We start from the raw sequence: 14538 nt of genomic DNA on the forward strand, positions 1-14538 counted from the left end.
ACAAGACCTGTCCCCACCTGTTATAACCTTTATGCAAATGGTTCAAATGGCTCTGAGCACTATGGGACTTTACTTCTGAGGTTATCAATCCCCTAGAACTACTTAAACCTACCTAACCTAAGGACATCAGACACATTCATGCCCGAGGCAGGATTCGAACCTGCGACCGTAGTGGTCGCGCGGTTCCAGACTGTAGCGCCTAGAACCACTCGGCCACTCCGGCTGGCCAACCTTTATGCAGCCATTGCCTATTCAGTCAGAGGTGGGGGCACCTTTACTACAACTACTGTCAATATGGCAGCTATGTATCACCACAAAGTACATGCCTTAATCCTACCATGGGTCCTTTCGTGGATAGTGAGCACTGATATGCCACACTCATACTGTTGTTTAGTTCTTCATTTTATTAGACTCCTTTTTTCATTCAGTATTTGTAATATTTCTATTGTGTATGCTTCTGCCTAATTTTGTGTTGTTTACTTCTAATTAGTGTGTTCAACTGTAAACTGTTTATACTATATACATTCTTGCTTGCAATGATTCATGCTACATTTCATAAACTATCTGAAACAGTCTCATCTTATTTTGTTGTGCATCATGAAAGACTTTTCCTGTTGCACATGAAGTTCTTTTATATGACATAGTAATTGCACGAGCATTTCACAATGACAAAACAAGTTTTGGCAGCCAGCAGTCATCTTCATGCTAAAGGCAGCAGTGCTGTAACATTTCCATTGCACTGACAAGGTTTATAACACATATCACACCCACCTACATTGATTTTCCAGGAGGAAGGTCCACTTTAGTACATCATAATTTCTCACATGGTACTCCACTTCTTGTGGATACTGGACAAGAGAAATTTCAGATTTAAGCAGTTCAATTTTATAATTCTTCATGCTTTCCCGGCGATCTGTTGACATCTTGGATATTCGGGAATCCAGCCGGATGTTTGCGTCGTTCTCGCACGATATTTCAACAGCGTGCCTCGCTGTCTTCTTCAGGTGCTACCTGAGACTGGTCCTTGGGTCGATCAAGTCCAGTATTTATGCCTGGGAGGAGCTGGGCATTCCCTAATCGGTCCGCACCGAGTCGAGTGTTCCATCTGTGGTCTGCACCCGCCAAACTCGGCTTCAACGGACCCCTCCAATCGCGGATGTTCCGACTGCCGTCGGCACCCGTTTTGGCCATCCTCAACAGTTGTGGTAGTCATCTGAGGTGTGTCAGATCCGATCTGAGATGTTGGGTACTCTATCTCAACCACAACCACACCCGTTGAGGACGGCCAAAATGGGCGCCGATGGCAGTCGGAACATCCGCGACTGGAGGGGTCCATTGAAGCCGAGTGTGGTGGGCGTGGACCACAGATGGAACACTCGACTCAGCGCGGACCAATTAGGAAACGCCCAGCTCCTCCCAGGCATAAATACTGGACTCGACCGACCCAAGGACCAGTCTCAGGTAGCACCTGAAGAAGACAGCGAGGCACGCTGTTGAAATATCATGTGAGAACGATGCGAACATCCGGCTGGATTCCCGAATATCCAAGATGTCAGTTCAATTTTGTTTTTGCACAACTTCGATTCAGGCACATAGTTTGAAATGTACAGAAAATTAAAAAAAGGTAACAGTTTTATGTGCTCAAAGTTTCATATATAAATAAATCATTAAAGTTGTGGAAATGCCAATTCAGTTTCGCAAATTTAGTAGCTACTATTCCAGTGCATCTATTGGCTTCAAGACCAGTCTGGTTTTTTGACATCACAAATCTACCCAGGTACTTAGATTTATCTACAGATTTTACTCTCACTGCCGTTACAGATATGTTAAGGTTCTTGATTTTCAGGAAAAATTTCAAATGCTATTATTTCAGTTTGTATCTCATTTATTTTGAGTGCAAACCTGTTATTTGATACGTGAATCCTGGTTGTGCTCTCCTGGAATCCCTATCTAGTACTGACTTCTCAGACAAGTAATTAACTGTCTTCTTGGATTAGGGTGACTTAGGTATCCTCACCAGATACCAACAAGAGTGCAGATGAGGAAACAGTTGATGCCTTCAGGATGGGCCACCAGTGAGTTTGTGATCAAAGCTCCACTCACAACCTGCACAGTCAGCAGGCAAGTGGGTTGATGTCTAATGGCTAGTCTCCGATGGAGGACCAACCATCACTTACTACTTCAGTACTGTGTTCATGGTTATACATCTTTGTATATTATCTATTTGCTTACAGCACTATTACATTGGGTGTGGACTCAGTGATCAACTTGCTTCTTGGATGCTTTTCTTTTTTATTATTGATGAAGCTTGGATTTGGTTACAGAATTAATTGGGCTTTTGTTGATACAGACAGTGAACTAGCTCATGACAAACTCAAGCTAATGTCTGTTACAATGCAAAAGAAATCATTAATGTTAGTTGAAACATGTGTCATATTTATCCAAAAAAGCACGTTCTTTGCTCATTTCTGTTATCAGCAATCATAACTTGTTTTATACATAAAAAATGCTCATAAATACATGTTAATCTTATCTCATCAAGAGGTGTAATCCTCAACAATATGAACTCGGTCAATAAAACTAATACATCAACATGCCCATGTGCACCTCCCCATCATAATGCATCTTCCATTCTGTTAAAAAACATAGATCAGTTGGTGTGACCATTATTGTGTTTTACTAGGTGTACCTCAGAGGAGTGTCAACATCTTTGTCTTCCGTGACTTATTATTTAAACATGGATGTTTGTCATTGCTTTTTCCTATGTAAGATTTATGTGCTTTTTCTTTATTTCCAGAAATGAGAAACGTAGATGGCTGCTCACATTATTTTTGGGGACCTCAGCTCTTTATGCAAGCAGGACTTCTGTCCCCCTTGCTATACCAGAAATTACCAAGGAACGTGGCTGGAGCAAAAAAGACTCAGGGATGATACTGTCGAGCTTTTTTTGGGGATACACTCTGACTCAGGTGTTTGGTGGTTATTTGAGTGATAGAATTGGAGGACAAAAAGTAATATTAATTGCTGGGATTGGATGGTGCATTGTTACTTTTTTCATGCCTCAAATGATATGGCTGTTTTCAGATACCAGTATTTCTGTCAATTTTATTGTATTCATAAGAGTTTTGCATGGAGCATTTCAAGGTGATTGTTTACACAATTTTAAGCATAATTTACAATTATAGATATTATGCAGAACATTAAATAATGATGATATATATTCCACAATTAAGTTTTTAAGAGGATTTATTGTAATAATTGTATTCTTCTGATAGGTGTCCATTTTCCCAGCATGAGCAGCTTAACTGCACAGAAAATTACAGAGAAGGAGAGAGCCTCATTTTTTAGTATCTTAACATCAGGGTCTGCTGTTGGCACTCTGTTCACTGGTGTTGTGGGATCAAATGTGTTGGAATATTATGGATGGCCATTTGTGTTCTACTGCATTGGTAAGTAACTTCCACTAAATTCCTTAATATAATTTTTTTATAAATGTCTCATTTTAGAGTGTTGTCATCAGCTCACATTTTCACAGACTAATTTTAAAATTTTGATGATTTTGATCTTTTAGTTACCAAAGTTAATAGCAGAGAGGCACAACTAAATGCTGAATAATCCCTTGGATATAACAACTGCAGTGTTAACAAGTGTTTTTGCCAATTTATTCAACAAAATCAGTTCTAACTGGTTTGAATGGGACCTCAGTACAAGTGTAAAAGTTTTAGCAAACATTAACATCAGCACACAGACTGAATGAAACAAATTGTTGTTTAGCTAAGTTGAAACATTGAATACAGCTTCCAACATAAAAACTGATTAAAAGTTACTTTTTACTATCAACAAATTATAAAATAATAAGCAAAACCAAAAATTTTAAATCCCTCATAATGAAGGTGTACAGGAAAGTTGCTTCAGAGTTTCTAATACAGAATTTTATACAAAATTGGAGCTGTTGGTTTCTCTGTCAAAATAATCTGCATTATGCTTGACAATGAAATAAAAGCTTTCTTTGATTGTTTAAATTTTTATGCCCTTTGGTATCATTTTCAGACAACTGCAAAGATTGCCAAAGGATATTCTTACCTCAGAGAACGATTATTAGAATAATGTACAGCAATATTCATTATGTGTATGTGAAATGCTGTTCATTTACTGTTCACTTCTTATTGCATTGCAAGTTCTTTCCATTGAAGAAAACACTTGTCTGCCCCCATAAAACATTTTGAGTGTGTTATGTGAGCACCTACCATCACAGTAGTCACTTGCTGTTAAGACTGAACCATCAGGTGCATTCCTGTATAGTTGTTCCACCAGTCTCTTACCACTTATCACTCAACATCTGCTCCACTGCTTCACAACCTGGTTGTATAAACATATATAAAAGCAGATAAGTTTTATTGCAGTATGAGTAAACTTCCACGAAAATGCGTACACTGTCTTTAAATCGCTGTATTTATTCAGCTTTGCATCCTGTATGTATGTTTGTTGAACACTGAAAGTGCTCACAGTTTCATGCAAAATCAGATAAATTAATGTTCTGGTATCATCCTCTAACATTGATTTTGCATGGTACAGGTCATCCATTATAAGTCTCTCATCACTGTCTACAAACATTCAAGATCCCAAAGATGTGGAAGAAATAGAAGATAGTAGTGATATTGAAACCTTGAAAGGCAGATCCCAACCGAATAACTACTGCCAAATAATGCTTGTATGCGTATAAATCTGTATACTTATGATAAACCAACACCAGACCATACTCTCATTTCTTGTATGCATATGATCTGGGTATTACTGTACAGTGACAGAACTTTGAGGAAGTAGGAGGGAAAATGGGAAACTTGTTCATTTATTATTCACATAGTTTACGCCCACATTGAAGCACCAAAATCGAACATAATACAACAGAATTTACAGTAATTAAGTTTAAGTCGTAGCAGCCAGCAATTTCTTCGTTTCCCAAAATTTCTTCATTTGCTGTGATCTGGCTGCTCGTTCTTTTGCAGATATAATATACTTCTTCCATTCTGATGGTTTGAATGTTAGCCATGTGTATTTGTTCTTCAGAAGCAGTTTCTCTTCTCTGTGTTGAATTTGGTGTGTGGTGGTGTTCAATTCATCCAGATCACTTTGTACTTCTTTAAACCCGATGTTTTTGGTTTTACTGTTCCAGAAGTAGTCAAAAAGTTGCTTCAGGATTCTAGTATTTGGTAGGCAAGATATGATGCAAAAAAATGCAATCCTTCTTTTCCACATTGTATCATTAATGGATTCACTTTCTTTATAACTACTGAATTGGGCAAAAGTCTCCAGTGCCCATTAAATTGATGTTTTTTACTGATAATTGTTCAGAGTATTCTTCTATCAACTTTCTGCTATTTGTCAGTTGTTGCTTGAGTATTTGGTTTGAATAGTGTTTCACTTGCATATGTTGCTTCCAGTTTAACAACAGAGGAGTAATGTTAAAACTTAGTATTTATTGAGAGAGATCATTGTTTGTAGGTTGGCCATGTGGTTCTCTGCACTCGCTGTAGTTTTAATGTTCTACTAGCAATTGATGCTCTTTCATTAGCATTCCAGGTAATAATCTCACCAAGATATTTAAACTTTTTTACTACTTTTATTTTTTGATCATTATGGAGTATTATATGGGATGTGTCAACTGGGAAGCTGGACATCATTTCTGTTTTCTCAAACGAAATTTGCAATTCAACCTTTACCGCTAATCGTTCTAGTTGTTCTATCTGAACCTTTGCTTCATCAGTATTGTTTGCTAACAGTGCCAAATCATCTCCAAATGCAAGGCAGTTAAGACGAATCTTTCTTCCAATCTTAATAGATGATGGGCATATCTTGTTCCATTTACGCATGATTTTCTCCAGCACACAACTGTACAATAATGGAGACAATCCGTCACCTTGTCGAAGGTCAGTATGGATCTCAAAAGTTTCAGAGAATTCATTTCTGAACCTTACTCTAGCTTTAGTATTTCGAAGGGTGACTGCAAAGAGGTTGACAAGTTTCTGATGTAAACTAAATTCTTTAAGAATTGACAGTAGGGATTCACGATGGATACTATCATAGGCTTTTTTAAAATCGACAAAGGTGATCACTAGCTTCTAGTTCCTGAACCTCTGATGTTTCATTAGCCATTTGAGACTAATAATTTGATCAGGACAGCTTCATCCTGACCGAAAGCCTACTTGATATTCGCCTAGTTCACTATCAAGCTGTTCATGAATTCTGAAATACAGAACCTTGGAAAAAATTTTATAAGTAATATTCGGCAGCGATATACCCCTATAATTATTTGGATCTGATGTATCTCCTTTTTTGTGTAGTGGATGGATTATTGCAACATTCCATTCCTCTGATAACTTCTCAGTAATCCAAATGTCAGTAAGATGTTTGTGTAAGTTCAGAATAGTTTGTACATTTGCATATTTACAAAGTCCTGCCACTAGTAGGTTCTCGCCTGCTGCTTTATAATTCTGAAGTGAGTTAATCACTGCTTGTACTTAATCTGGATGTAGTGGTATAACTCTTTCTAAATGCATTTTGTTTCTTGGATAGGGGTCAAATTCCAAATGATGTTCAGGTTTCGCACTATTTAGTAACTGTTTGAAATATTTAACCAGTATCATTGAATTGTCATAATTGTTATGTGCTACCTTTCTGTTTGCATCCTTAATCATAAGAGTAGGTGGAGGGTAATTCAGCTGGTACTGTTTGAATGTCTGATAGTAATCTCTTGTCTTGTGACGATTGAAAGCATCCTTGATAGATTTTAGTGAGTCCTTATGAAACTGCCTTTTGACCCTTCTAATTTCTTTGGCAGTTGATCGTCTAGCATTTATTAATTCCTCTCTGGAGCTTTCAGTTCTCTTTTGTTGGTCATTTAACTAGGCCTTAGTCTATGTTGAATCGCTACATCGCATTCCTCATTCCACCAAGCATGTTTCTTGTGTTTCCGTACAAGAGCTACTTCTTCAGCCAAGGCTTTTAATCGATTGACAGTGGCTTCTAGATTGTCACTTAAAGGTATTCTTGCTCTCTCGTTATATATCTGATTATTAATAATATAACTAGGGTCATATGCTCTCTTTGTACCTAACTTTTGAGGTTAGCTTTTTCTTTTAGGTGTCAGTTTCATTTTAATTTTTGAAATGTAGTGGTCTGAATCAACATCGATGCCATGCAGCACTTTAACATTATAGATTTCCTGATGGAATTTCTGATCCATGGCCACATGATATCTGGTACTCTCCTAGCTTGATGTTAGGGCATTTCTATGTCATTAACTTATGTGGTCTTCTCTTAAAACTTGTTGTCTTCAAAACCAATCCATTTGTAGTACAAAATTCAATTAACTGTTCCCCGTTTTCTTGTTTGTAAGTTTATGCGCTGGCCATCACTCCACCACACATCAAAATTTCTTCTCTCATCCTATCTTCGCATTACAGTCACCAAGCAGAATTTTAATGTTAGTCTCCAGTATGGTCCTTACTAGTTGATCAAGTTCATCCCAGAATTTTTCCTTTCCATCATTGTGGGTTCTATTTTTAACATTAGTTGGAGCATGAATATTTATCAGTGTGTATCTTTTGTTTTCCACCTTAATTGTTAACAATGCCATTCTTGAGGAATTGGATGAAAAATACTCAGTGGAGTCCAATATTCTATTATGTTGCAAGAAACCCACACCGAATTGGGAAACATTTTCTATTACGTTTTCTCCTGGTGTTCCCTTATAAAGTCAATATCCTCCTGATTCGACTGGGTCTTGGTCAGTATTGCATAACTCTTGAAAGGCTGTGATAACTATGTTCTGTTGATCTAAGCACTCCGTCTTCAGGCCACAAGCGGCCCATCGGGACCATCTGAGTGCCATGTCATCCTCAGCTGAGTATGCAGATAGGAGGGGCGTGTGGTCAGCACACTGCTCTCCCGGTCGGTATGATGATTTTCTTTGACCAGAGCTGCTACTATTCAGTTGAGTAGCTTCTCAGTTGGCATCACGAGGCTGAGTGCACCTCGTGTTGATCTAAGACATCTGTTAAATGTTTCAATTTACCAACTTTCCTTAAAGAATTAATATTTGCTGTTGTAGAATATGAAAATCTTCCTTGTTTGTTAAATTTTAGCACCTTCTTATGTGGAATATGTTGCCTGTTTGTTTGTTCATTCAGTGAATCACTAGGCACTCCAACTCACGGTTGTCCTCTATGTGACACCCCTCCATATCCAAATTGTGTCTTCGCCTGGATAATCTCGTCATGACTGTCCAAACCATTGGATTCTTTCAATAGAAGACTCCTCATATTTGTTTGATTGTTTGATCAATGATCAAGTGTCCGAGCAAGGTCAGGGTTTACAATTCCAGATGTGATCTGGAAAGGTGTTGGGTGAATTATGGATGGTAAAAAATGAGATTGATGGGATATGCGTTTGGTCCACGAGAGCTATTTCATTTGGCTCAAGTCTGCCAGCGAGCTGTTGAGGACCTCCCTATCTGCCACCTGGGATGCCCCATGTAGGAGTACACCTCTCCTCCTATTACGACACAGTAACAGGTTTGTGGTGGAAAACTTGTTAAATGTAATGTGCGAATATTATCAAAAAAAAACTCTGTCAAAATCAAACACCATGAAAACACAAGTTAGCACTTTCCACCTTTGCTCAAAACAGGGAAACAGAAGACTGATGACCTCAGAAGTTAAGTCCCATAGTGCTCAGAGCCATTTGAACCATTTCAGGGAAACAGAAAGCTGAACTTCACCTGGAATGGGAGCAATGTGGAACATACAGACAAACCAATGTACCTGGGTGTCGTGTTGCATAGATCCCTTACATGCAAACGTCATTGTGACAAGACCCATCAACAGGCTGTCACAAAGACTAACATCTTTAAGGAAGCTTGTGAATAGTAAATGGGGAAACAGACCAATTTTATTGAGAACAAATGCCCAAGCACTTCACTTTTCCATGTGGAATATGCGTGGCCCTTATGGTCCGGATCCACACATGCCAAAAAAGACAATATAAGTCTAAATGACACAAACAGACTAAAAGCAGGATTCATGAAATCCACACCACTTGAGAAGCCATATAAAGTGGTTGGGTTCTCAGATCCTGAATCCAGAACAGGCGAGCATGCAGAAAAATTCAAAAAAGATTTTTGATGAGTGCTTCAAGCAGACCTCACAGACTTAAACTTAAAGAGATTCCTACTACTGAACTAAATGAGCCCCTGAGGGTCTACTCTACCTGACAACAGATTTCTAGCAGCAATACATGAGGCTGGAAGGTTTCAAGTGCACAGAATAACATCAAAAAGGATGTAGCACCAGTCAAAACAAATCTAATTAAATGGAACCTCAAAGAAGAAGCAGACCACAAATAAGACCATGTTGAGTTCCAGGACATGGAACATTTTCTACAATGTCCCAACTGTCCCACAAGATGTGTGCTTGGCAATCCATCATTTCACAAGAATAAAGCACTGGATGTGGCCCAATTTTGAGCTAAGAAACTGCAAAAGATATTTTCCAGATGTGAAAAAACAAAAAAGTAAAGCAACATTTACAAAACATTATCACTAACTACCATCAAGTTAACAGAACTAACAACTTTTCATTGTTCACTCTTACTGTTATGGTTGACCTGTAGTGAAAATGACCTGATTCTCATAGTCTCTCCTCAGTCACTGCAAAACTGAAAGTCTACATGAGTGTGGAATGGTGTTTATTCAAACAAGTATATAGCACCACCATTTAGATTGTATTGATGCATCTTTATTCTTCACTAAGATTGATTATTAGGAGCACTAACCAGTATCAACTATGAAAATTTACATTATTGCACTGAACGAGGGCAGCATCTACAGTTATGGTGACGGAGTTAATTGTTCTGTTGTGGCATAAAACATAGTTCTTTTTTTACTGGTAAGTAACTATTTTGTAATGTTTGAAGTAGTACAATTTAATGTAACGTATTCAGTTCCAATATGCTTGAACAAGAAACAACAGAAAACTGACTGAGCACTATTAAAAAAATACATGAAACATATATAAAAGCACCTTGCACAACATATGAAACAAGACATAGAAAAATTGTTAACTCTTAACACTCCTCCTTAATTATTTTCCTTCTTAATTCTTCAAATACTTTACGAGGCTGTGGTTTTGTCAGTATGTCACCAAGTTCACTCGAACTTTCCACAAGTTTCTATTTTATGGTCATTACAATATGTTCTTAAACGAATTTTCATGGAATGTCAATGTGCTACTTGTCTGTTTTTATTTTTCCTTCATAGGTATTATTCATCGCATGTATGGGAGCATCATTGTCAATTCACAGTTCTGTTGATTCATTCAAACCTAAAATTCTGAGTTCTTGTCCAAGGCATTGTATCCAACACACATTGTCAATCAAAGAGATAGTGGCTTGATATTCTGCTTCAGCAGTTGAAGTTGGTACAAGATGTTGCTTTCAAGCTTAGCAGAAAATGAGTTCCCCCTCGCATGATAAGAACTCCACTGGTGGAGCATCTAGTTGAGATATCACCTCCACAATCAGTATCAGCAAATGTAAGTAGTGTTCAGTCTCCATCAAAGAATATACCAAACTACATGGTTCCTTTTAGGTACTGAAAAATACACTTCACCATTTTTCAGCGACCTATCATTGGTTTATTACCAAATTTGCTTAAGTAATTAGCAGCAAAACTGATATCTGGATGATACATTGTTGCAAGGGACAGTAGGCTCCAAATAGCATCTCTGTAGGCTTCAGTTCTTTCCAGTGGGATATCATTGACAAGATTTTCTTTCTCTGTCACCATTCCAGCCTCCTTGGGTGTAGCTACTGAATTCAAGGGAGTACTGAGGAATGGAATACAATCCACCGGGTTTGACCAAGTCACAAGTTGCCACAGACATACCAAGTTACAACAGATGATGATGCATTACAGAGATTTAAAAGCATAGATGAAGGTTGAGAAACAAACAAATGTAGTACAGAGAAAACAGATCATGAACATATGTCATGTACATCCATATTTCGAATGTAATGTCACATATATCACTTTTTTCACACTAGAAATGGCTAGTATCCTGTCTTCAGTTGACCTATATAGATCAACTGTAGGTTAGGATACCAGTGCTAGCAAAAGCGACATACTTAACATTGGCATGGAGTACCTCAGTTGACATATATACAAATTTTATGTATGTCGGGGTTTTCACCTTCCCTAGTACTAATATCAACTAAAGAATAGGATACTAGTACTAGCAAAGTTGAAAAAAGTGACAAACATAAAGTTTGTATCCTGTACTTCAGTTCACCTACATAGGATACCAATACTGGCGAAGGCAGAAAAAGCAAGATGCATAAAATTTGTATCCTGTACTTAAGTTTCTTGATTTCCGAAAAACATTTCACTCAGTATCGCAACTGTGCTTTTTGTCAAAAGTATGAGCGTATGGGGTGTCAAGTGAAATTTGTGACTGGATTGAGAACTTTTTGGTAGAGAGGACATTGCACGTTATGCTGGATGGAGAGTCATCATCAGATGTAGAAGTAACTTCAGTTGTGCTCCAGGGAAGTATGTTAGGACCCTTGCTGTTCTGTTGTATATGAATGACCTTCAGGCTTTTTGCAGATGATGAAGTTATCTGTAATGAAGCACTATGTGAGAGAAGCTGCATAAATATTCAGTAAGATCTTGATAAGACTTCAACATGGTGCAAAGATTTGCAACTTGCTCTAAATGTTCAAAAATCTAAAACTGTTCACTTTACAAAGCAAAATCTAATATCCTGTGACTATAATGTCAATGAGTGAGTCACTGTTGAAATCAGCCAACTCATAAAAATGCTTGGGTGTAACACTCTGTAGGGATATGAAATGGAATGATCACATACTTTTAGTCATGGGTAAAGCAGTTCAGTTTATTGGTAGAATACTGGAGAAATGAAATCAGTCAACAAAAGAGATTACTTACAAATCACTCTTGTGACCCATCCTAGAATATTATTCAAGTGTGTGAGACCCATACTAGATAGGACTAACAGCGGATATTGAACTTATACAGAGAAGGGCAGCATGGTCATAGGTTAGTTTAATCCATCGGAGAATGTCACAGTGACATTGAAGGAACTCTTGAAGACAGACATAAACTATCCCTAGAAAGTCTATTAACAGAATTCCAAGAGCTGGCTTTAAATGATTAGTCTAGGGATAAATTGCAATCCCCTATGTATCACTCGCATAGGGATTGTGAGAATAAGATTAGAATAATTACAGCATGCACAGAGCCATTCAGACAATCAATCTTTCCACACTCCACACATGAATGGAACAGGAAGAAACTGTAATAACTGTTAGAAAGGAACATACCCTCTGTCATGCAGTGTATAGATGTGGATGTAAGTTGACCTATATAGGTCAGCTGAAGAATAAGGTACTAGTACTATCAAAGATAAAAAAAAGTGACAAATGTAAAATTTGTATCCTGTACTTAAACTGACCTATATAGGTCAACTGAAGAATAGGATACAACCTTCATAGTTCAGCTGAGGTATAGGATGTCAGTATTATGTAGGTTACTTTTTTTTGCTTTTCCTAGTACTTGTATCCTATTTTTCAGTTGAACTACATAGAACAAGATATGAAAATCAATTGTAGAGGAAGCAGCAATTAGAATGATTCACCATCAAAGGTGTAACTCAAAACCTTGTACACAAATGATTTGAAATTACCACAAGTGACAATAAGTGTACACAATATCTGTCTCTTAATAACACATTCATTTATTTCTATTTATGATTAAGATGCTTTGCCACAGAAGATAACTAATTTATTATCTATGGCTTGAAAATAAACAAATTAATATCTATTACTAAAATATGATGACATTGGTCAAAGCCGATGAGTTGTATCCCATTCTTCAGTTGGCCTGGATTCAAATCATCAAACATAAACTGTCTTAAGATTTTCTGTGTATATATAGACTGATTTATAAAAATTCCCTCTGAACTTATTTTGATTTCCATCCCAAGATATGACAGTTGATTTTGAAATATTCTGCCAAATGTTATTTCAAACGTCTGATTCAGCTTGTTCAAAACATCAGTAATGCTGCCTGTTCTGCTTCCAATAACTAACCTATCATTGACAAACAATGCTGTAATGATGCTTCTGTCTTCATTATTGTAAATACAAGGATTGCCATCAGTGTTAACAAATCCTAATGACAACAGATAATTTGAAAAATCCTCGTTCCAGTTATTTGGAGCTTCTGTAGGACATATAAAATCTTCTTCAGCTTGCCAACTCTATTTTCACCTTCGTTGAATCTGGTTTCTTGCCATATAGCATTTCTAATTTTTTTATTATTTACTAACAGACTTACAATTTGTTCTTTTCCTGTTGACATTCAAACATATAAAAATGTACGTCTCGCGATCTTTCTCAATCCAGGGCTTTACATTTTGTTCAGTTTGTCCTCCTGCTGGTTTAACTTTGTTGATTTTGTCCTCCTGTTGGTTTAACTTTGTTGGAACTAGCACAGCAAAATAAATAATTCTGAATGTGAAAAATGCATTAATAAGCAAATTGTATTTTAACATCCCTTACATAGAACAGTGTGTTTACAGTACGTAGCTAAGGCAATGCCACAAAGTATATACAAAGTAGTCATAGAGGTCTATTACACTCCGTGCACTACACTGTGCCACATACACATTCACATACAAAATTATTGTTCATATATCCCCAACACCCCCCCCCCCCCCCCCCCCTGAACAGACATTTCAGATGTCACTTTTACAGGTCAAACCATATTGTTTCACATCGTCTGAAATTTCTCCTTGTTCAAGGGTTTGGTTAGTAGATCAGCGAACATCTCTTCTGTGCCTAAATGGTGTACTTCATTATTCCTCCTCATGAAATGGTGCTTTATATAGATGTGTTTGGTTCTGGCACTACCAACATTATCTTTGGCTGTCACAAAATATATTTTTGGGTTCCATACTGATATTAGGTGCTGTGTCAGCCATTAGAGTCCTGATCCACAATGCTCCTTGAATTGTGTGTGACAGAGCCATATATTCAGCTTCTGCAGTACTCAAGGCATGATGATATAAGTCTCCCAAGTAATCTAAAACAACATCCTGTAACACAATGTCCACTCTCCAACTCACTTCCCCAATCTGCATCACTGTAACCATCAATTTTTATATTTCCCTTTTTACAGTGTCTTAATTTATAGTCTTTTGTCCCCTTTAGATATCTAAATATCCTTTTAACCAGCTGTTGGGCTTATGCAGAATCTGCTTACGATATTTGTGGCAAAAGCAATATCAGGCGTCAATGTTTGTGACAAATGCAAAAGGCTCCTTACTGCCTCTAAACATGGTATGTTTTAATTGCAGTCTACATCTTCTTCCCTGGTTATTAACTTGGCTCCTGGTTCTATCAGTGTAGAAATGGGTTTACAGTCACTCATGTCAAACATTTTCAAAATTTTCTTCGTGT

At 37.4% G+C, this 14538-nt stretch overlaps 1 protein-coding gene across 1 annotated transcript in view; it reads left to right on the forward strand.

The window, feature by feature from the left end:
- The window catches only part of LOC124595890 (solute carrier family 17 member 9), an 84506-nt gene that overhangs the window by 26395 nt on the left and 43573 nt on the right, over positions 1–14538 (forward strand). Inside the window, exons 2-3 of the mRNA XM_047134798.1 lie at positions 2798–3144; positions 3276–3449. Of these exons, the coding sequence (XP_046990754.1) occupies positions 2798–3144; positions 3276–3449 (521 nt within the window). The remainder of the gene's footprint in view (positions 1–2797; positions 3145–3275; positions 3450–14538) is intronic.

The sequence above is a fragment of the Schistocerca americana genome, chromosome 2 (genome assembly GCF_021461395.2).
Source record: "Schistocerca americana isolate TAMUIC-IGC-003095 chromosome 2, iqSchAmer2.1, whole genome shotgun sequence".
Taxonomy (NCBI): Eukaryota; Metazoa; Arthropoda; class Insecta; order Orthoptera; family Acrididae; genus Schistocerca; species Schistocerca americana.